The sequence below is a fragment of the Lynx canadensis genome, chromosome A2 (assembly GCF_007474595.2).
Source record: "Lynx canadensis isolate LIC74 chromosome A2, mLynCan4.pri.v2, whole genome shotgun sequence".
NCBI classification, from domain to species: Eukaryota; Metazoa; Chordata; class Mammalia; order Carnivora; family Felidae; genus Lynx; species Lynx canadensis.
In genome coordinates, this window is record NC_044304.2 from 10,374,835 (window position 1) to 10,398,192 (window position 23,358).

The window sequence follows — 23,358 nt, forward strand, 5'->3', positions numbered from 1 at the left end:
TTTAATGTTGCAACCTGGGAACTTACAGTTTGTTTGGTGGAAACCTGGACCACAAGTAGCCCACAGTGAGTGAGTTGGAAATGCCAAACCTGCCTTGGTTTAATGTAGAGTTGTGGATTTAGAGGCTTAGGGAGATTGGAATGTTAGAATGGGTTTGTCGGGTAAGACCTCACCCACGCTGGAAGAGTCCAGAGGACACACCTTGCACAATGACTATGAGAAATGGATTGTGAGGGGAGCCACAATATCCTTGATGAGCTCTTGGATTGCTGTTCTCTGTAGGCTAGATCTTACAGTGGAAACTTCAGCCACCGTGTTGAAAAACTTAAATGAAGTGGGAGTAATTGAGTCCTGGGATGGCAGAGGCCAAGTAGCAGCATCAACAACCAAAGGCAAAGTGGAAATGATTGCTGTAGTGGACTGGAATAGTCTGACTCACTCCAATGGTTGGTGGTGACTAGTTGACCGTGGTGCTCCTGGAAGAGAAATTAGGTAGAAAGTCTACTAAATTCTTACTTGATCTGTTTAAGCAGAAAAGTTCAAGGTCAAGTAAACAAAAACTAACCTTAATCAAAAACAGTGAGTCCCAACCTCTCAATAAATTCCCAGAGCTGGTTTACAGACCTAGAACTTTTGGAATGAAAGGGGGCCAAGTCCTCTTGAGGAAGGACCCCTGTATACTGCCCTAAACTTATTTGATTAATCTTTTTCCTCACCTTCCCAATCAGGACCTTCAGCCTTTTACCAGGGTAATTGTATAGGGTAACTGCTTGAGGTTAAATCTGCATTTCTTTGTCTCTTTTCCACCATTTCATCAGCTACATGGAATCAGAAAATCAAACATGTGTTTTAGAATTTATCCTCCTGGGTGTCTCAGAAGATGTATTACTACAGCCCCTCCTCTTTGGACTGTTTTTGTCCATGTATCTGGTCACGTTCATTGGGAACCTGCTCATCATCCTGGTCATTATCACGGACTCCCACCTCCACACGCCCATGTACTTCTTTCTCTCCAATCTCTCTTTGGCAGACATCTGTTTCATCTCCACCACCATCCCTAAGATGCTACTGAACATCCAGACACAGAGCAAAGTCATTACCTATGCAGGATGCATCACCCAGTTGTACTTTTTCATGCTTTTTGGAGATCTGGACAACTTTCTCCTGACTGTGATGGCCTATGACTGGTTTGTGGCCATCTGTCACCCCCTCCACTACACGATCATCATGAACCCCTGCCTCTGTGGCCTCCTGCTTCTGGCATCCTGGATCATGACTGCCCTGCACTCATTGTTACAGAGCTTAATGGTTTTGTGACTCTCCTTTTGTGAAGAGTTGGAAATCCCTCACTTTTTCTGTGAACTTAATCAGCTAATCCATCTTGCTTGTTCTGATACTTTTCTCAACGATTTGGTGATGTATTTTGCTACTGACCTTGTAGCTATTGTTCCACTCACAGGGATCCTCTTCTCTTACTCTAAGATTGTAACCTCCATTTTCAGAATTTCATCAGCTGGAGGCAAGTACAAAGCATTTTCTACATGTGGGTCTCACCTCTCAGTTGTCTCCTTGTTCTATGGCACAGGCCTTGGGGTGTATCTGAGTTCTGCTGCTGCACAAAACTCCAGGGCCAGTGCCATAGCCTCAGTCATGTACACAGTGGTCACCCCCATGCTGAACCCTTTTATCTATAGTCTAAAAAACAAAGACATAAAGCAAGCCCTTAAAAAGCTCTTCAGCCAAGAAACGTTCTCTACATAGGGGTATTATTTGTATGAAGACAGAGACTTGATCGTGAGTAACAATGCTCAAAACCCCACAGGACCTAAGTCATGATAATGTTATAAGCTCACAGAATGGTAATCTGCAGTTTATGTTATCTCAAGGGTTCAGCCTCTTTAATTTTTCATACATGATAAGTAACTGTTTCTTCTGTATTTTATTTAAAACTTTGATCTCTCATATTTTGGGAGGTCAGTGTGGGAAATAGAATCCAGTGCATGAGTTTTCAGCAGCAAATATATGTAATACAGGTTTAGTACTTATAATATTATAGGAAGAGCTAGAGGAATAAATGTGTAATGCTTCCCGTGCCAGATGAGAGCAGCTGCCCTCAAAGAAAATTCTGCTCTCAAAGAAAATCTACTTGACATATCAAAGGCTATATACCAATCACTAAAGTTTGTGTGAATCCGCTTTAGAAATTGAACACATTGCAGAACAGAAGGAACTGGAGTCACCATTGGGTAAAGTCTACAATAATCCACATTCACTCTCTAAGATCTACTTTTCTTCTGCACCATCTAAAACATGAGTCTGGCACAACAGAAATGACAGCCCTTGACATTCAAGAATTGATAGTGTCATTGATCTTTGGAATTTCCTCAGGGATGCATTGCTATTCTTAACATTTTTATAGGCAAGAACACTATCAGAGGATCTATTTTGCTCCCTCTTAACATAATGTCCCTTTCTCAGATTATAAAAGCATTGTGGGTATTTTGCCAAATTCCATCTATGACTTTTCCATCTCTTGATGTCAGAAATTAGGTCATAGTAACAAGATACAGTTATGGACCTGAAATACACTTTGTGAAACATAATGAGGTTAATACTTTATCATCACCTGACCCAGAAGTGACATCACTAATTTGTATGCTATAGTGGTAATTTCCTATTTCAGACTCCCTACTTCACAATTTTCTGATAAATTTCCACAGGAAGGAAGGAAGGAAGGGAAAGAAAGAAAGAAATGAAAGGTAGAAAAATGCCTAATTACATTATTTGCCAATTTCTATAGTATAAATCTCTCACTTTGGCTAACTTTAAGCTACCCATGTGACTTTTACCCAACAAAGTGGGATGAGACATGCACAGTCACACCTCATAACCCATTAGGAACCAGCTCCAGCACATAAACATCTTTGTGTAAAGTCAGGAGAAAAATAAAGAGCATTAGTCTGTTGCAGTTTTAATGTTTTTTCAAGGTGAGCTGGTCCCATCATTTGAGGGTCAATGAAAAGTCTCAGTCTTGAGTAATTGCGACTCTTTGTTCTGATGACTTAGGCCAACTTTCTTTGTATGAGAACTTGAATTTTTCTTAGTTATACAGATGGATGGGATCTTAGTAAGATGCCCATCACTTTTAATTAAGAAGGCATCAAGATCAATTGCCTATTCCAAAAAGTCCCTATGGTTCAATCAATTTTGATTAACATTTGATCCTTCTACCCATTACATTAACGGTAAATTCCTCACCTCTCACTTTGAGTGACATCTGCTGGGTCTCTGCCAGTTCGGGATGTCATTCTCTCTGTTGAACCTAGGTTGAACGTGTTCCAATGTCAGCACCTCCCATGTCGTGATAACTCCGTCACGCAGAGGACAACCACTACAGAACTCTGCAGAGATGTCACACACCTCACCAGTGTATTTCTCAATCTCTTGTTGATACTATGGCCTCTGACTGCTTTCTTAAGGCATTCTTGGGAGTTTAGATGTTGAATCACTGGAGATAAATCTACACAGCACTGCTTTGGTCTCATCCCATAAGTTTATGTATGTTGTGATTTATCTGAAGATCGTTTCTAATTTCTCCTATGATTTCTTCCTTAGTCAATTGATTGAGTGTGCTCTGCAATTTTCACATAGTTGTGGATTTTCCAGTTTTCCTCCTTATATTGATTTCTAGTTTCATTCCCTGTGGTTGGAGAAGATACTTAGAGTAATTTCAACTTAAAAATGTACTGAGAATTGTGTTTTCAGGCCTTTCTTGGTGTCAATTTGATTTTTGTATACTGACACACTTTGACTCCCTTCTCATTTCTTTTGGCCTGTAGTTTATAGATATTTTATTTGTAGTTACCATGGGGATTACATGTAACATCCTAAGCTTGTAACAATATCATTTGAAGTGGTATCAACTTGACTTCAACCATATATAAAACTCTACTCCTACACAGTTCTACCCATCATTTTATAATTATCAAAATTCACGTAATTATTAAAAAATTTTAAAGTAGGAGTATTTTTATTTTTATTTATTTTTTATTTTTTTATTTTATTTATTTTTTAAATTTATCTGAGGGAAAGTGAGAGAGCAAGCGAGAAAGCATGTGAGCAGGGAAGAGGATCAAAGGGAGAGAAAAAGAGAATTTACTAAGTGTGGACCCTGACTTGGGGCTCAATCCCACAATCCTGGGATCATGACCTGAACCTAAATCAAGAATCAGATATTCAACCAACTGAGCTACCCAGGTGCCCCTCATGTAATTATTTTTAAGCAGTTGTGTTGTAAGTCCTTCCACATATGGGATGTGGAGTTAAAATCTGATATTACAAAATGCTGTTTTTTGTATTTTCCCATGTATTTAACTCCAACCAAGATATTTCTGGCCTCCTAAGGCATCACGTTACTGTGTAGTGTCCTTCCATTCTGACCTGAAGCACTCCCTTTGGCTTTTCTTGTAGGGCGGGTCCAGTAGGAATCCAACTGCCTTGGCTTTTGTTTATCTGAGAATGTCTGAAATTCTCCTTCATGTTTTGTACACTTTCATGAGGTGTAGAATTCTAAGGTGACAATATTTTCTTTCAGTAATTTAAATATATTATCCCATTGGCTCTGGCCTCCAAAGTTTCTGTGGAAAAATCGGCTTACAATCTTATTGAGGATTTCATGCATGATGAGTTCTCACTTACTGAACTCAGGATTACCTCTTCTATATTTGGCTTTCAGTAGTTTGATTATGCGTCTCAGTGTGAATCTCTTTGTTTATCCTACTTTGAGTTCACTGAATTTCTTGGATATGTAGATTAATTTATTTCATCAAATTTGGGGAGTTTCAGCAATTACTTCTTCAAATAATTACTTCTTTCTTTCAATTACTTCTTTTTGCCCATTTCTCTCTTTTCTTTCTGGACTCCCTTAATGCTTGTGTTGGTTTTGGTAATGGAGTCCCACAAGTCTCTTAGGCTCTGTTTAGCTTTTCTTATTTCTTTTTTCTTTCTGCCCCTAACACTCAATAATTTCAACTGGCCTGTCTTCAAGTTCATGAATTACTTCTGTCTGTTCAAAGCTGCTCTTTTTAAAATAGATGGTCGCTTTCTTTATTATCATGAAGATATGTTACTTTAGACCTACATTAACAGTGTACTAACTGGGGAAACCATACAAGCATTCCAATAAAATCATAAACAAATCAAGCATTTAAAAAATCATCTTTAGAGATTCCACCTACACCTGCCTAAATAACCCAGAAAACCGCCAGAGGATTAGCAGAACGGAGTCACCGGACCCAAGTGCAGACGAGAGGCCCACGGAAGAGGGTAGGAAGGGCGGCGAGGCGGTGCGCGCTCCACGGACTGGCGGGAGGGAGCCGGGGCGGAGGGGCGGCTCGCCGGCCAAGCAGAGCCCCCGAGTCCGGCTGGCAAAAGCGGAGGGGCCTGACGGACTGTGTTCCGACAGCAAGCGCAACTTAGCGTCTGGGAGGTCATAAGTTAACAGCTCTGCTCGGAAAGCGGGAAGGCCGGAGGACAAAGGGAGGGTGAGCTGCGGAGCCCCCGGACGACAGAGCTCAGTTTGGCGGGGAACAAAGGCGCTCGCCAGCGCCATCTCCCCCGCCCATCCCCCAGCCAAAATCCCAAAGGGAACCGGTTCCGGCCAGGGAAATTGCTCGCTCCGCGCAAACACCCAACTCTGTGCTTCTGCGGAGCCAAACCTCCGGCAGCGGATCTGACTCCCTCCGGCTGCCACAGGGCCCCTCCTGAAGTGGATCACCTAAGGAGAAGCGAGATAAGCCTGCCCCCCCTGCCGCCGTGCACCTTGCCTTCCCACCCCAACTAATATGCCAGATCCCCAGCATCACAAGCCTGGCAGTGTGCAAGTAGCCCAGACGGGCCACGCCACCCCACAGGGAATCCCGCCCCTAGGAGAGGGGAAGAGAAGGCACACACCAGTCTGACTGTGGCCCCAGCGGTGGGCTGGGGGCAGACATCAGGACTGACTGCGGCCCCGCCCACCAACTCCAGTTATACACCACAGCACAGGGGAAGTGCCCTGCAGGTCCTCACCACACCAGGGACTATCCAAAATGACCAAGCGGAAGAATTCCCCTCAGAAGAATCTCCAGGAAATAACAACAGCTAATGAGCTGATCAAAAAGGATTTAAATAATATAAAAGAAAGTGAATTTAGAATAATAGTCATAAAATTAATCGCTGGGCTTGAAAACAGTATACAGGACAGCAGAGAATCTCTTGCTACAGAGATCAAGGGACTAAGGAACAGTCACAAGGAGCTGAAAAACGCTTTAAAGGAAATGCAAAACAAAATGCAAACCACCACGGCTCGGATGGAAGAGGCAGAGGAGAGAATAGGTGAACTAGAAGATAAAGTTATGGAAAAAGAGGAAGCTGAGAAAAAGAGAGATAAAAAAATCCAGGAGTATGAGGGGAAAATTAGAGAACTAAGTGATACACTAAAAAGAAATAATATACGCATAATTGGTATCCCAGAGGAGGAAGAGAGAGGGAAAGGTGCTGAAGGGGTACTTGAAGAAATCATAGCTGAGAACTTCCCTGAACTGGGGAAGGAAAAAGGCATTGAAATCCAAGAGGCACAGAGAACTCCCTTCAGACGTAACTTGAATCGATCTTCTGCACGACATATCATAGTGAAACTGGCAAAATACAAGGATAAAGAGAAAATTCTGAAAGCAGCAAGGGGTAAACGTGCCCTCACATATAAAGGGAGACCTATAAGACTCGTGACTGATCTCTCTTTTGAAACTTGGCAGGCCAGAAAGAATTGGCACGAGATTTTCAGTGTGCTAGACAGAAAAAATATGCAGCCGAGAATCCTTTATCCAGCAAGTCTGTCATTTAGAATAGAAGGAGAGATAAAGGTCTTCCCAAACAAACAAAAACTGAAGGAATTTGTCACCACTAAACCAGCCCTACAAGAGATCCTAAGGGGGACCCTGTGAGACAAAGTACCAGAGACATCACTACAAGCATAAAACATACAGACATCACAATGACTCTAAACCCGTATCTTTCTATAATAACACTGAATGTAAATGGATTAAATGCGCCAACCAAAAGACATAGGGTATCAGAATGGATAAAAAACAAGACCCATCTATTTGCTGTCTACAAGAGACTCATTTTAGACCTGAGGACACCTTTAGATTCAGAGTGAGGGGATGGAGAACTATTTATCATGCTACTGGAAGCCAAAAGAAAGCTGGAGTAGCCATACTTATATCAGACAAACTAGACTTTAAATTAAAGGCTGTAACAAGAGATGAAGAAGGACATTATATAATAGTTACAGGGTCTATCCATCAGGAAGAGCTAACAATTATAAATGTCTATGCGCCGAATACCGGAGCCCCCAAATATATAAAACAATTACTCATAAACATAAGCAACCTTATTGATAAGAATGTGGTAATTGCCGGGGACTTTAACACCCCACTTACAGAAATGGATAGATCATCTAGACACACGGTCAATAAAGAAACAAGGGCCCTGAATGAGACATTGGATCAGATGGACTTGACAGATATATTTAGAACTCTGCATCCCAAAGCAACAGAATATACTTTCTTCTCGAGTGCACATGGAACATTCTCCAAGATAGATCATATACTGGGTCACAAAACAGCCCTTCATAAGTTTACAAGAATTGAAATTATACCATGCATACTTTCAGACCACAATGCTATGAAGCTTGAAATCAACCACAGGAAAAAGTCTGGAAAACCTCCAAAAGCATGGAGGTTAAAGAACACCCTACTAACGAATGAGTGGGTCAACCAGGCAATTAGAGAAGAAATCAAAAAATATATGGAAACAAACGAAAATGAAAATACAACAATCCAAACGCTTTGGGATGCAGCGAAGGCAGTCCTGAGAGGAAAATACATTGCAATCCAGGCCTATCTCAAGAAACAAGAAAAATCCCAAATACAAAATCTAACAGCACACCTAAAGGAAATAGAAGCAGAACAGCAAAGGCAGCCTAAACCCAGCAGAAGAAGAGAAATAATAAAGATCAAAGCAGAAATAAACAATATAGAATCTAAAAAAACTGTAGAGCAGATCAACGAAACCAAGAGTTGGTTTTTTGAAAAAATAAACAAAATTGACAAACCTCTAGCCAGGCTTCTCAAAAAGAAAAGGGAGAAATCCCAAATAGATAAAATCATGAATGAAAATGGAATTATTACAACCAATCCCTCAGAGATACAAACAATTATCAGGGAATACTATGAAAAATTATATGCCAACAAATTGGACAACCTGGAAGAAATGGACACATTCCTGAACACCCACACTCTTCCAAAACTCAATCAGGAGGAAATAGAAAGCTTGAACAGACCCATAACCAGCGAAGAAATTGAATCGGTTATCAAAAATCTCCCAACAAATAAGAGTCCAGGACCAGATGGCTTCCCAGGGGAGTTCTACCAGACATTTAAAGCAGAGATAATACCTATCCTTCTCAAGCTATTCCAAGAAATAGAAAGGGAAGGAAAACTTCCAGACTCATTCTATGAAGCCAGTATTACTTTGATTCCTAAACCAGACAGAGACCCAGTAAAAAAAGAGAACTACAGGCCAATATCCCTGATGAATATGGATGCAAAAATTCTCAATAAGATACTAGCAAATCGAATTCAACAGCATATAAAAAGAATTATTCACCATGATCAAGTGGGATTCATTCCTGGGATGCAGGGCTGGTTCAACATTCGCAAATCAATCAACGTGATACATCACATTAACAAAAAAAAAGAGAAGAATCATATGATCCTGTCAATCGATGCAGAAAAGGCCTTTGACAAAATCCAGCACCCTTTCTTAATAAAAACCCTTGAGAAAGTCGGGATAGAAGGAACATACTTAAAGATCATAAAAGCCATTTATGAAAAGCCCACAGCTAACATCATCCTCAACGGGGAAAAACTGAGAGCTTTTTCCCTGAGATCAGGAACACGACAGGGATGCCCACTCTCACCGCTGTTGTTTAACATAGTGCTGGAAGTTCTAGCATCAGCAATCAGACAACAAAAGGAAATCAAAGGCATCAAAATTGGCAAAGATGAAGTCAAGCTTTCGCTTTTTGCAGATGACATGATATTATACATGGAAAATCCGATAGACTCCACCAAAAGTCTGCTAGAACTGATGCATGAATTCAGCAAAGTTGCAGGATACAAAATCAATGTACAGAAATCAGTTGCATTCTTATACACTAACAATGAAGCAACAGAAAGACAAATAAAGAAAATGATCCCATTCACAATTGCACCAAGAAGCATAAAATACCTAGGAATAAATCTAACCAAAGATGTAAAGGATCTGTATGCTGAAAACTATAGAAAGCTTATGAAGGTAATTGAAGAAGATTTAAAGAAATGGAAAGACATTCCCTGCTCATGGATTGGAAAAATAAATATTGTCAAAATGTCAATACTACCCAAAGCTATCTACACATTCAATGCAATCCCAATCAAAATTGCACCAGCATTCTTCTCGAAATTAGAACAAGCAATCCTAAAATTCATATGGAACCACAAAAGGCCCCGAATAGCCAAAGGAATTTTGAAGAAGAAGACCAAAGCAGGAGGCATCACAATCCCAGACTTTAGCCTCTACTACAAAGCTGTCATCATCAAGACAGCATGGTATTGGCACAAAAACAGACACACAGACCAATGGAATAGAATAGAAACCCCAGAACTAGACCCACAAACGTATGGCCAACTCATCTTTGACAAAGCAGGAAAGAACATCCAATGGAAAAAAGACAGCCTCTTTAACAAATGGTGCTGGGAGAACTGGACAGCAACATGCAGAAGGTTGAAACTAGACCACTTTCTCACACCATTTACAAAAATAAACTCAAAATGGATAAAGGACCTAAATGTGAGACAGGAAACCATCAAAACCTTAGAGGAGAAAGCAGGAAAAGACCTCTCTGACCTCAGCCGTAGCAATCTCTTACTCGACACATCCCCAAAGGCGAGGGAATTAAAAGCAAAAGTGAATTACTGGGACCTTATGAAGATAAAAAGCTTCTGCACAGCAAAGGAAACAACCAACAAAACTAAAAGGCAACCAACGGAATGGGAAAAGATATTTGCAAATGACATATCGGACAAAGGGCTAGTATCTAAAATCTATAAAGAGCTCACCAAACTCCACACCCAAAAAACAAATAACCCAGTGAAGAAATGGGCAGAAAACATGAATAGACACCTCTCTAAAGAAGACATCCAGATGGCCAACAGGCACATGAAAAGATGTTCAGCGTCGCTCCTATCAGGGAAATACAAATCAAAACCACACTCAGGTATCACCTCACGCCAGTCAGAGTGGCCAAAATGAACAAATCAGGAGACTATAGATGCTGGAGAGGATGTGGAGAAACGGGAACCCTCTTGCACTGTTGGTGGGAATGCAAAATGGTGCAGCCGCTCTGGAAAGCAGTGTGGAGGTTCCTCAGAAAATTAAAAATAGACCTACCCTATGACCCAGCAATAGCACTGCTAGGAATTTATCCAAGGGATACAGGAGTACTGATGCATAGGGGCACTTGTACCCCAATGTTCATAGCAGCACTCTCAACAATAGCCAAATTATGGAAAGAGCCTAAATGTCCATCAACTGATGAATGGATAAAGAAATTGTGGTATATATACACAATGGAATACTATGTGGCAATGAGAAAAAATGAAATATGGCCTTTTGTAGCAACGTGGATGGAACTGGAGAGTGTAATGCTAAGTGAAATAAGCCATACAGAGAAAGACAGATACCATATGGTTTCACTCTTATGTGGATCCTGAGAAACTTAACAGGAACCCATGGGGGAGGGGAAGGAAAAAAAAAAAAGAGGTTAGAGTGGGAGAGAGCCAAAGCATAAGAGACTGTTAAAAACTGAGAACAAACTGAGGGTTGATGGGGGGTGGGAGGGAGGGGAGGGTGGGTGATGGGTATTGAGGAGGGCACCTTTTGGGATGAGCACTGGGTGTTGTATGGAAACCAATTTGTCAATAAATTTCATATATATATAAAAAAAAAAGAAAACGAACATAAATACTTAGATGATTAAAACTTTATACCAAAGTCAAAAAAAAAATAAAAAAATAAAAAAAAAGAAAAAAAATCATCTTTATTATAGTTCCTGATATAACATTATAAACAAGACAAATAAAGTACAAGTAATCATTATTACATTCAGATAGTTAATACTTACATGAGACTTGCTATATGTAAATGTTGTTCTAAGTGTTTTACATACAGAAATAATTTATTTCTCTCAAAAACTGTAGGGTATTTGCAATGGAGATTACGTGTTACATATGAGGAAACCAAGGCACAGAAAGGTTAAGTAACTTCTATAGTCACACATCTAACAAGTGCTAGAGCTTAGATTTTGGAATTCTTTCCAGAAATGATCTATCATATTCAGTATCATCTCAATCAAAATTCTGGCAGGCAATTTTGTAAAAACTGTTAAGCTGATTCTAAAATGAATATGCATTTTGAAAGATCTAGAAAACCCAAAAAATATGGAAAAAGGAAAAACAAAGTTAGCATTTTTATACTACCTGATTTCCAAACTATTACAAATTTATAGTAATCAAGATATTGTGATATTGGCTTACAACATATAAATAAATCACTATGAGAAACATAGAGCCCAGAAATAAACCCACACATATACAATCAAATTATTTTAAAAGGTGACATGATAAGTCAATAGGAAAAATATATTCTCAACAAATAGTACTAGAATAATTGGATATCTATATGGCAAAAAATAAACATTGATGCCAATTTATACTATATTCAAAAATTAATTTTAAATGGATTATAGACCTAAACATAAAAGATAAGACTATAATACTTCCAGAAAATCATAAGACAGAAACTTTGTGACTTTGGAGTACCTAATATTGCTTAAAAATAAGATACTAATTATTAAAAAATTGATTGGTATTTTTTAGGAGGTAGCATTAAGAGATAGGATGAAAATATCTACCATATTATGTCTGATTAAAGGCTTGCATAGAGAATACATAAAGCACTCTTAAAACTCAATGGTAAGAAGACAAATAATGTAATAAAAGTGGTTAAAAGACTTGAAGAGATATTTCACACACAATATATATGAATGTCCAATAAATGTATAAAAAATTGCTCATCATTAGTCATTTAGAGAAATATAAACCAAAGTACAATAAGATGCCATTGCAGATGCCATTGAAGTGGCTAAAGTGGCATTTTCAACTTGACAACACCAAATGTTGACCAGATGATGAGTGTGGTAGGCAGACTTCTAAGATGGTCTCCTGTAGTCTTCTTCTCATGTTATTCATGCCTTGAATGTGAAACTGATGTAGCGAATTGTTTCTAATAAATAGGGTACAGCAGAAGTGATAGATAATTTTTGTGATTAGGTTTTCAAAGACTGTGACTTCCGTCTTACTAGCAGACTCTATTGCCTTCTTAACTTTCACATCTTGATGAAGCAAGCTGCCATATTGGAGAGTCCCATGTGGCAACTTGTGGCATGTATCAATAGTTTGTTCATTTTTATTGCTTAGTATTCCTGCTTGTTACATGGTTTCCAGCAAACATCTACAGGAGAAATGGAGCCATCAGGCCAAGAGCTCCTGAAAATTGAATCCTTCTAAAAATGATGTAAACTTAGAAATATAACTTTCCCCAGTCAAACCTTCACATAAGACCCTGACCACTTCTGATGGGTGCATTGTAGCTTTTTGAGAGATCATGATTCAGAGAATTTAGCTAAGCCAAGCCCAGATTCCCAGCCCACAGAAACTTTGAGATAATCAATATGTGAGATAATCAAGATGTCTTTCCTGAACTAATATTGACATGGGTGCATACATTTGTGAACACATTGAGTTAAAAATAATTCTGAGGGACACTGGTCCAAAGGTGGCAAGTTAAAACAATAGTCATCCTAAAAGACCTTCTCTGAGTGGCTTGTGTCTTAAACCATTTTCACAAAAGCAGTTTTTGTTTCCTTTTAATGCCCACTTCATAAGCACAGTTGAAGAAATCATCTTTTATAGATTGGGTAGCCCTATGATTGGGGCGTGGGGGAGCCTACACGTAGGCCCTAGGTAAGACTGTCCAAGAAGAATGACTTATATGGATAATACTCTACCAAAAAAGAAAATTATTCCTGGAGTATTGCTCTGAAGAGTCTCCCGGGACTCAGAACCAGAGTCAGGGCACATGGAATATTACTGCCTTATACCATATATAATCTTTTCATCAAAAGACAAAGACTTCCATAAAAACTTCCATATATGTTTTTCAGAAATTGAAGAACATTTGGGTAATTTATCTAAGGGAAATGTCCTCCTCCTTCATTCATCAAATGGGTGCTACACATTAGCTTAGATCACAGAAGTTTATTTTCTGACAGTTATAAAGGATGGAAGTCCAAGATCATGTGCCATTATCGTTGAGTTCTGGTGAGAGACTTCTTACTGACTTGTAGGAAGCCACCTTCATGCACTGTCTTCAACTGGCCTTTCCTTGGTTCATGTGGGGACAGAGAGAGAGAGAGATAGTAAGAGAGAGAGAGAGAGAGAGAGAGAGATATCTTTCTCTTCTTATAAAGACACCAACCCAACTGGGTTAGTACCCCACCCTTATGACTTCACTTAACCATTATCACTTCCTAAAAATCCTATCTGCAAATACAGTCACATTGGGGATTAGATCTTCAATCTAGGAATTTTAATGGGACACAATTCAGTCTATACTACACAGCTCAAGTGTATCAGGCTCTGTGTTGGGCATGGAGGGGGAACAAATATACTTTCAGCAGCGTGAGGGTGTACAGAATTTATAGCAGCTGTATTATAACTGTTGATTTTGCCATTTGACTCTCAGCTGGCAATCTATTTCCCTTACTCTGGCTTTAGAATCTTAATATCCTTTCATTTTTATTAATGAACAAAAGAAAGGAAAGAGTCAGTACTCTATCTAGAAGGACTGAGTTAGGGAATAATTTTAATACTTGAGGCCAATTGAATTCAGTTATCTCTGCCCAAACCATCTTGAATTGCCTCAAGGCAATTCTGTAATCCAGAATCTCAGACAGGGAGGTTTTTGCTTGTCTTTTTTAGTGATGCTGGGGAAAATCAGAAAAGAGAGTCAAAAAAGATCCAGCCGGAGTTTCTACCCACTTTGCACATTTCTTTCAACCCTTTCAACTAGCTAGCATTACCGCTGATCAGCTAGCTAACACTGGGAGCTAATATTGCTCCCTGATACGTCTTACATGGCTTCTCCTTGGACAGGTTTTTTTACTTCTCATTTACTATTCCTAGCTGACTCCATTCCTCAGTGATATGTTTTCACACTCCTTAGATCTTTTCCTCCATAGTGCAGAAAATCACACAATGGTTCTAGTTTTGTTGACAGTAATCTACCAAAGAACATGTTCACCTGACCTTGACTCTGACCTAGTCATCTTTGTCATTGACTTGGAATTTCATGTCTATTTGTACGTGTGCCTTCAGAATATCATGTGACATATGTATGACAGCACAAACAGGCATGTCTTGTTTTATTGCACTTTACTGCACTTCGTAGATATGGAATTTTTTAAAAAACAAGTTAAAGGTTTGTGGCAAGCCTGTGTGAAGGAAGTCTATTAGCACCAATTATCCAACAATACCTGTTTACTTCATGTCTCTGTATCACAATTTGGAAATTCTTGCAATATCTCATTTTTTTCATTATTATTATTGTATTTGTTATGGTGATCTGTGACCCTAATGTGACTATTGTCATTGTTTTGAGGCTTCATGAACCACACACATATGACAGAAAACTTAATGGATAAATGGTATGTATTCCGACCAATCCACTGTTTGATTGTTCCCCATCTCCTTCCCTATCCTGAGGCCTTCCTGTTCCCCAAGACACAGCAATATTGATATTAGGTCAGTTAATAATCCTACGATGGCCTATCCATATTCAATTGCAAGACTCAGATGTCTCTCGCTTTAAATCAAAAGCAAGAAGAGAAAGACAGATACCATATGTTTTCACTCATATGTGGATCTTGAGAAACTTAACAGAAGTAATTATGTCCGGTGAGGGAAGAATGTAGAAAGCCAAGAGAGGACTCCCTGGATGGTTGATGTTGGGGACTGAAGCTCTGTCCCCACAAGATGGCAGGAAGGGGTCAGGTGCTGGTCTCCCAGCCAGACTTGGGACTCCAAAGAAAGAACAATGTCCTGTACAGCCCAAAGTTGCACACGCTGTGGGACTACAGAGGAGATATTTACAGCTCCTATGTCTGCTCATTAAGCAGCTTTTACTCTAACCTGTAAGCACATGATCTCCCTATGGGGCAATGATCCAGACACAATGGGAAATTTTCCTGCTGGTTCTCTCTCTGATCCTAGGACACTGTGTGCTAATCCAGGTGAATTCAGTTTTGATTCCTTCTTCTCCATTAATCTCCTACCTTCCAGTGGTCCACACCTCCCAGCACCTCATCACAACCCTGACTTCAAGTTTTCCCAAAAATCTAATACTGAGGAACTCATCTGATTAGTTCCCTTAGGTTTTCAAAACATTGATTTATGGTGGGGACACAATCCCTGATGTCTCTAGAAAATTACTATTTCCTTCTTCAGCAGAGGGGAGAAATTTGATCCTGTAGTATAAAACCTTGGGTACTGGGCACCTGGGTGGCTCAGTCAGTTGAGCGTCCAACTTCGGTTTGGGTCATGATCTCACAGCTTGTGAGTTTGAGCCGCACGTCAGGCTCTGTGCTGACAGCTCAGAGCCTGGAGCCTGCTTTGGCTTCTGTGTCTCCCCCTCTCTCTGCCCCTCCCCTGCTCTCGCTCTGTCTCTCTATCCTTCAAAAATAAATAAACATTAAAAAAAATTAAAAAAAAAAAAAAACCTTGGGTACTATACTCCTTAGCTTCATGATAGTTTAGCCAAAACAATTAGGAATTTAATGGTTAGATCACAAGTTAAGAACTGTTGTTTACTCCCTCATGATGAAGTGTATTTTAATTATAAGAGATACGTTTAGATTTTCTGCAGCATAGGCTAGCTTAGCACACTAAAGCGATTCTATGATTTAATTTTCACAAAAGTATTATCTATGAAGTCATCCTTTCATCAGCTCTATTCTCTATTGTCTAAATGGGTCTCAGAGGAATTTAATGTTCTGCTCAAAGGCATAAACCAAGCAGGGATGTAGTCTTAATTGGAATTATCTTGGGAGCTTCCAGTTCTGAAACTCTGGGAAGCGGTTCCCAACCAGAGTTGCTCTTGGGATATTTGGCCATGTCTGAAGGGATTCTGCTGAGTACCTTCCTTCACAGACAGCACCCAACAACAATAATTATCTATGTCTAAAGGCCAACTGTGAGAAGGTGAGAAAACCTGTTCCCCACTGAGGCTTTTCCAACCTCAGTGTGCACGCAATTCACCAGGGACTGTAGTTGAAATGCAAATTCTTATTCCTCAGGTCTCCAGGGGCCCCAGCAACTCTGCTTCTCTAACAAGCTCCTTGGTGGTGTTGATGCTGCGGGTCCTGGATGTGGAGCACAGACTGAGAGCAAAGCTATGGTCCTTTGTTGGAGAAAATTTAAATTTAAATTTAAAGTTGTTAAGATGGCAATACTACCCCAAATATCTACAAATTCAATGACAATATGAAAATAACAAAAAGGGTTTTTTTTGGGAAAAGTTTTTTAAAAGCCATCCTAAAATTAAATTTTAAATTAAAAATTTCCAAGCATGAGCACAGAATGCCATCCCATTTATTGATGTCCTCTTTAATTTCTTTCAGCAACATTTTATGGTTTTTATTTATAAGTCTTTTGACTGTAACACCTTAACCAGTTATTCACCCCAGCAAATAAATCCCCTCAAACACTGCCACTGGTGCACCATACTTGATTGAGAGATGCACTTGAAAAGAAAATGTAGTGCCTAGTAATACAAAGGACACTTTAAAATTTGCTTTATCATATTCGAGGTCATCTTTGACTCCAAAGCTATATTAAGTCATTCTATTCATTTGAATTCCTGTTTCCATAGACTCCACTAATAGACATGTATTTGATAATCAGTTTTGCCAGTGACTAATGTAAGCACTGGGGACATAGAACCTAAGAAGAGAACAGAATCCTAATTAGGGGAATAAAACCAATGGCCTGTTATAAAATATGCTAATATGTTAATCAGGAAGAGCAGTTAAGTTAGTGATTTACAAAGGAATGACAGACATAAAGTGAAAAACTGTGATCTTAGAATAGAATAGAATAGAATAGAATACAAATGACCTATTGCCAGATTGATTTTTTTTCCATCAGAGCCGTACCAAATGACTACTTTTTTAGGAAAACTACAGACATTACGTGGGGTGATTTTTGTCATTGGAGAAGAAATTATTCAAAAGAAATCCAAGCAGTTCCAATAGATAACTAGGAATTGCTAATTTTTTCATAAAACAGATTGGGAATCAACTTAGAAATAACAGAAGAAAATGAAGGGAAGATGGTTGGATATCAGAGAGAGGTAAAAAAAATTAATAAAATGAGTAACTACATTGTACTGTATTGAAAAAATGAAAATTACAGGGAGTTAATGAAAGCAAATTCTATGTCCACAATTTGCTTTAAAAAGATCACACCTTCTGACTCAAAGTCTTTGAGGACTGAAATCATGGGAAATTCTTCAACCGCAGGACAATTGGACCTTTTCTAATTGCCATTGCAGAGAATCTCCTCAGAGCCCCCTTTATATCTTTGTTCCTCAGGCTGTAGATGAAGGGGTTCAGCATGGGCGTGACCACCGTGTACATCACCGAGGCTGTGGCACTTGAGTGGGAGCTCTGGGTAGCAGCAGAGCTGAGGTACACTCCTAGGCTCGTACAAAAAAATAAGGAGAGGGGCGCCTGGGTGGCGCAGTCGGTTAAGCGTCCGACTTCAGCCAGGTCACGATCTCGCGGTCCGGGAGTTTGAGCCCCGCGTCAGGCTCTGGGCTGATGGCTCAGAGCCTGGAGCCTGTTTCCGATTCTGTGTCTCCCTCTCTCTCTGCCCCTCCCCCATTCATGCTCTGTCTCTCTCTGTCCCAAAAATAAATAAAAACATTGAAAAAAAAAATTAAAAAAAAAAAATAAGGAGACAACTAAAAGGTGAGATGCACAGGTGGAAAATGCTTTATATTTGCCCTGAGCTGATGAGATCCCACGTATGGAGGAAACTATCTTGGAGTAAGAGTAAAGGATCCCAACGAGGGGACCACCAGCCAGCAGCACAGCTGCAAGATACATCACCACATTATTAAGAAAGGTGTCAGAACAGGCAAGTTGGATCAACTGATTGAGTTCACATAAAAAGTGGGGGATTTCTACCTCTGTACAGAAGGATAGCTGCAACACCATTGAAGTTTGCAACAAGGAATGCAGGACACTCGTGATCCAGGACACCAGGACCAGCAGCCCACAGAGCCAGGGATTCATGATGACCGTGTATTGCAGGGGGTGACAGATGGCCACAAACCTGTCATAGGCCATCATAGCCAGGAGATAGATGTCCAACACTGAAAAGATTAAGAAAAAGTTCATCTGGGTGATGCAGTCCTCATAGGTTATGATTTTGCTCTGTGTCTGGATGTTCAAGAGCATCTTCGGGATGGTGGTGGAGGTGAAGCAGATGTCTACAAAGGACAGGTTGGCCAGGAAGAAGTACATGGGGGTGTGGAGGTGGGAGTCAGAGCTGACGGCCAGGAGGATGAGCAGGTTGCCAAACACAGTGATCAGGTACATGGAGAGGAAAAGCCCAAATACGAGGGACTGAAGTTCTGGTCCCTCTGAAAATCCCAGAAGCAGAAATTCTAATAGTCGTGTATCGTTTCTTGGTTCCATGAGGTTGAACTGGCCCCCGGAAAAAGATATCATCAATTTTCACCTGAAGGCATTACTCACATAGTTGAAAGGGTCCAATTTATATTGTGCAGTCAAGAAATTAAATTCAGTATCTTGTGTATTGACTGTCCCCTTGAAGGGATTCCTTCTCATTTCATCTTTGATTAGGCGTTTCAGTCCCTTTCTCTGCATTCCCCAACAGATGTCATGCATTTTACTGTTTTACCAAGAATATCTTTCATGCATTCGAAGAATATGTACTGAGTGTCAAACATGTTCCGGGTGTTGTCTAGACAATGAGCACAGGAAACTGAAAACCAACAGCCACTATGATGCAGTGATGGAGACTGAATAGAAACAAATCAAAATATCAATAGGACATCAGAGGGTGTCGAGTGCTGTGAAGAGAACAAGAGTAGGTGTAAAGGAGAGCATGGATACAAGTGTTATTTCGTAATTGGTGTTCTGTTAAGACCAGTAAACAGGTGACATTTGAAAGGAGACCTCAGGGAAAGGAAGGCAGGAGCCACAGCATGTCTGGGGAAGTATGTGCTGGCCGAGGGAATGGTCTCTGCAAAGACTCTGAGGATGATACTATGAGCTGTTCAATCCAAAATAGGTAGCATGTGTGGGAAGGGGAAGGAAAAGGAGAGAGATCAGATGTGGTATCAGGCAATTTCAAGGAAATAGGTGTCCTCACTGCTGGTTAACCTTCAAGAGGAAGGAGTCACTCGCCCACGGTATACACTGCTTGTATTTTAGAATCTACTTACAAAAGTGTCCTGTAAATTGACATAGAGCCCTCCTGAATGCCATGTGTTGGTTTAGTTCTGGCCTCTGTATTAGAAGAATCACCTTAGAATATATTAGACCATGTCTAATATACCCCCCGCTCTGAGGATGGATCTCACTCCACAAGGCACTCACACACGCACGCGCATGCACACACACACACACACACACACACACACAGACACAGACACCCACATACACCAAATCATTGCTCCCTGGGCTGTGCTCTTAGCCTGACATCTGACCCTCAGCCCCAATGATTAAAGTCGGAGTGGCTATAACTCAAGCTGGCCAGATCCATTATAATTCCCCCAAACAATGTAGAATTGTACCTGAATTCCAATGCTCATGTTTCCCATGGACAAATAAAATTGACAAGTCAGACTGGCATGCTCATATTCCGTCCTGTATTTAATGAAACACAAACAATCTGCTCAAAATCACACACACACACACACACACACACACACACACACAGAGAGAGAGAGAGAGAGAGAGAGAGGAGCAAGAGAGGGAAATGAAATAGAAGTGGCACAAAAGATCTAATGGTTCAGGTAGTCGCTGAAACCTAAGTGTCCATGAAGAAGAAAGTGCATCTCTGGTTCTGACAACATTCCAAGTCTTGTTACCTCCCTGATGCCCAGCAAAAATAGTAAGGAGGAACCTTAAATTCAGTCAGAAGACAAAATTAGTGGGAACTTCAGGGCGTTGCTCACCTTACAGAGTGAATGTTTCAAGAGAAACCTGTGCCAAGGAATAAATCAACACTTCGGCACAGGAAATATGCAAAGCACAGCAAAAGTTGGGCAGGTTATAATGAATCAGTAGAAGACTTGTTTTTTTTTTCTGTGCCTGTTTCAATTGGATGTCCTGTGATCTTAGAGAAGGTGGGACAAGTCCCTTCCACTTTTCAGATGTGGCATCTTTTCTTCGTTTTTCCTGGGCTTTGTGTTGTGATCTCTTTTTTGACAATAGCAGTGGGCACACTCTGGTCCTGTTTCTGGTGTTTGCACAACACTGTAAGATCTGTTCAGAACTTTCTCTACAAAATTCTGCACATACTACGACAACCATTCTGGCTCTAAATCACTGTCTTCATAGGATTTCTGCCTGAGGCTCTTACACCACACACTTAGTTCATTCTACTGTGATTCCACCATATAAGGCAAGTACCAAAGGAACGGGCCCTCTCTGACCTTGTTCGCTGTAGTTTTTCAGAATGACATGGTCAGGCAAGCAAATGACCATTGAGATCTCAGCGTTCTGGGCTAGGCTGGTGGCCATGTGGTGACCTCAGGTAAATGCACCTGACTTTGAGTCTCTCTGACCCTTTCCTGCTGGACCTGCTAGGCTCCTGGACTCACCTGTTTGGGAACTCTGAGGGAGAGGTCTCTGTGTGGAAGTCTGAATTCCTTTCTGGATGGTTACTGATGGTGACTAAGCTCTGTCCCCACTCAGGGTGGCAGGAAGGAGGCTAGCATGAGTCTCCTAGCCAAGCTACAGACTCTGGAAGCAACAGCCAGGTCCCATCAGCCCAAGGTGGCACAGGCAGAGGGATGGCACACAGGAGATATTTATAGTTTCCTTTGTCTGTTCTTGAGGCACATTTCCCTCCTGCTTCTCCAACACAGAGCACATGATTTCCCTGGGGGACACTGGTCTGGACACAAAGAAATGTTTTCCTAGAGATTCTGTGTTCCCAATAGATCATATTATAACCACGTGAATCCAGTGTTGATTACTCCTTCCTCATAAACTCCACTGTAGGAGATAATAATACATACAGAAATAGTTAGCTGATCATATATTGGTTCAAGAGAAAAGAGCACCATAGTCACACATGACATCATGGACGAGCCTTAGAAACACAAGGTAGAGACTCACAGCTGACTATAGACCCATGAGAAGACAAGCACAGCTCAGAACAAACTCCCAACATACAATATCATTTGGTAACAAGGACATTAGATTAAACTGTTTTCTTTTAGGATGGCTTGTTATGCAGCAATAGCTAACTGATTCAATCATCAAAGTGAACAGAAATAAGGACAATTATCACAATCTGCTACTGATTGTTCTTGGCATTTATTCTTCTATTTGAAGAATACATTCATGGTAACTGTTTTATTTTGGTTTAGTTCAGACAACTGCATATAAAAGCTCTCCTTGAGGGGTGCCTGAGTGGCTCAGTCTTATTAAGTGTCTGACTCTTGATTTTTGGCTCAGGTCATGTTCTCATCGTCCTGGATTGAGCCCTGTATCATGCTTCTTGAATGTGGAGCTGTGCACTGTTTATTCAGTTCCTCTGTGCAATTTTAAATCAGATTTTTTTTGTTACTGAGTTGTATGGACCACAGCCTTGATGCTTAAAGAGTGGCCATGGACCAGGACCTGTGGCATCAACAACTGGGAGCTAGATCCAAATACAGAATTGCTGGGCCCACGTGAGCCCTGCCCAGTCAGAATCTGCATTTGGGTAAGATAACCAAATAATTCTCATATATACTGAATTTGGAGAAGTGCTGGTCTAGTGTAGTGTTGCTCAACCTTCACACTGTTGACATTTGTAGTGGATAATTCTTTGTGATCAATGTATCCTGGGAATAGTAGATGCTGTGCATCATTCCTGGCCTGAACTGTCTAGGGGGGGCAATTGCAGCTGCCCAGTTCTGACAACCAAACATTTCACTAGATCCTTCCAAGTGTTCCCAAGAGGCAAAATCTTCTCTAGATGAGAATGATTAGGTTAGAGCAAGAGGCCTGTAAACAAGTTGAAGGAGTTCCAATCAAAGCCCATCTTTACTCAGTTCACAACATTGGGCAGACCACTCAACCATTCTGAGCCCCATTCTGCAAATGTGGAATGAGACTCATAAGAGTATTGACCTCGGCAAATGGACTTGTATAAAAAATTAAAGTCAACTGGTAGAAGGTGTTATAAATATCAAGGCAATGTGCATAAGAGTTCCAAATATATATTTTTTTAGTTAAAGATTTTTTTATTGTGCTAATAATACATGTCACATATGATTTGCCATTTTAACCACTTAGTTACTCACTCTCTATATTTTTCTTATTTCATTTTTAATTCCAGTATAGTTAATGTACAATGTTATAATAGATTCAGGTGTACAATACGGTGATTCAACAATTCCATACATCACCCAGTGCTCATCATGACAAGTGCCCTCCTCAATCCCTGTCACCTATTTCACCCCCATCTTAACCATTTCTAAGTGCACAGCTCAGCGGCATTAAATACACTCATATTGTTGGGCAGCCATCGCCATAGTCCATCTCCAGAATTCCTTTCCTCTTATGAAACTGAAGCTCTATGCTTAAATATATACCTTTTAGTTACCAAAATATATTATAAATTAAATTGACTCAATGACAGCTCTTATTTTATGTCAAAGCATTGAACACTTAACTGTTTTGGCAAAAGTGTTGTGAGAGCCAAGGACTGTAGTACTCGTGGTTTTATGTCAAAGGAACACAGTTCTTCACACTGTTGAAGGCGGGAATAGTAATCCTCTGGGGGTATCAGTGCTGTGTCCCATCACGAATCAATATTTGGGAGACCCAAGGAACCTAGTAGGAAAACT

At 40.3% G+C, this 23,358-nt stretch overlaps 1 protein-coding gene and 1 pseudogene across 1 annotated transcript; one reads left to right on the forward strand and one right to left on the reverse strand.

Annotated features, from left to right (window-relative positions):
• Window positions 1-822: 822 nt before the first annotated feature.
• LOC115505204 lies at window positions 823-1,854 on the forward strand (annotated as a pseudogene).
• Window positions 1,855-17,755: 15,901 nt separating this feature from the next.
• LOC115505194 (olfactory receptor-like protein OLF4) lies at window positions 17,756-18,961 on the reverse strand. Its single transcript, XM_030302635.1, has 2 exons — window positions 18,221-18,961; window positions 17,756-17,989 (listed from the first exon to the last, which is right to left on the reverse strand). Exons 1-2 carry the CDS (start codon window positions 18,959-18,961, stop codon window positions 17,756-17,758), a joined length of 975 nt encoding a protein of 324 aa, XP_030158495.1.
• Window positions 18,962-23,358: the final 4,397 nt, after the last annotated feature.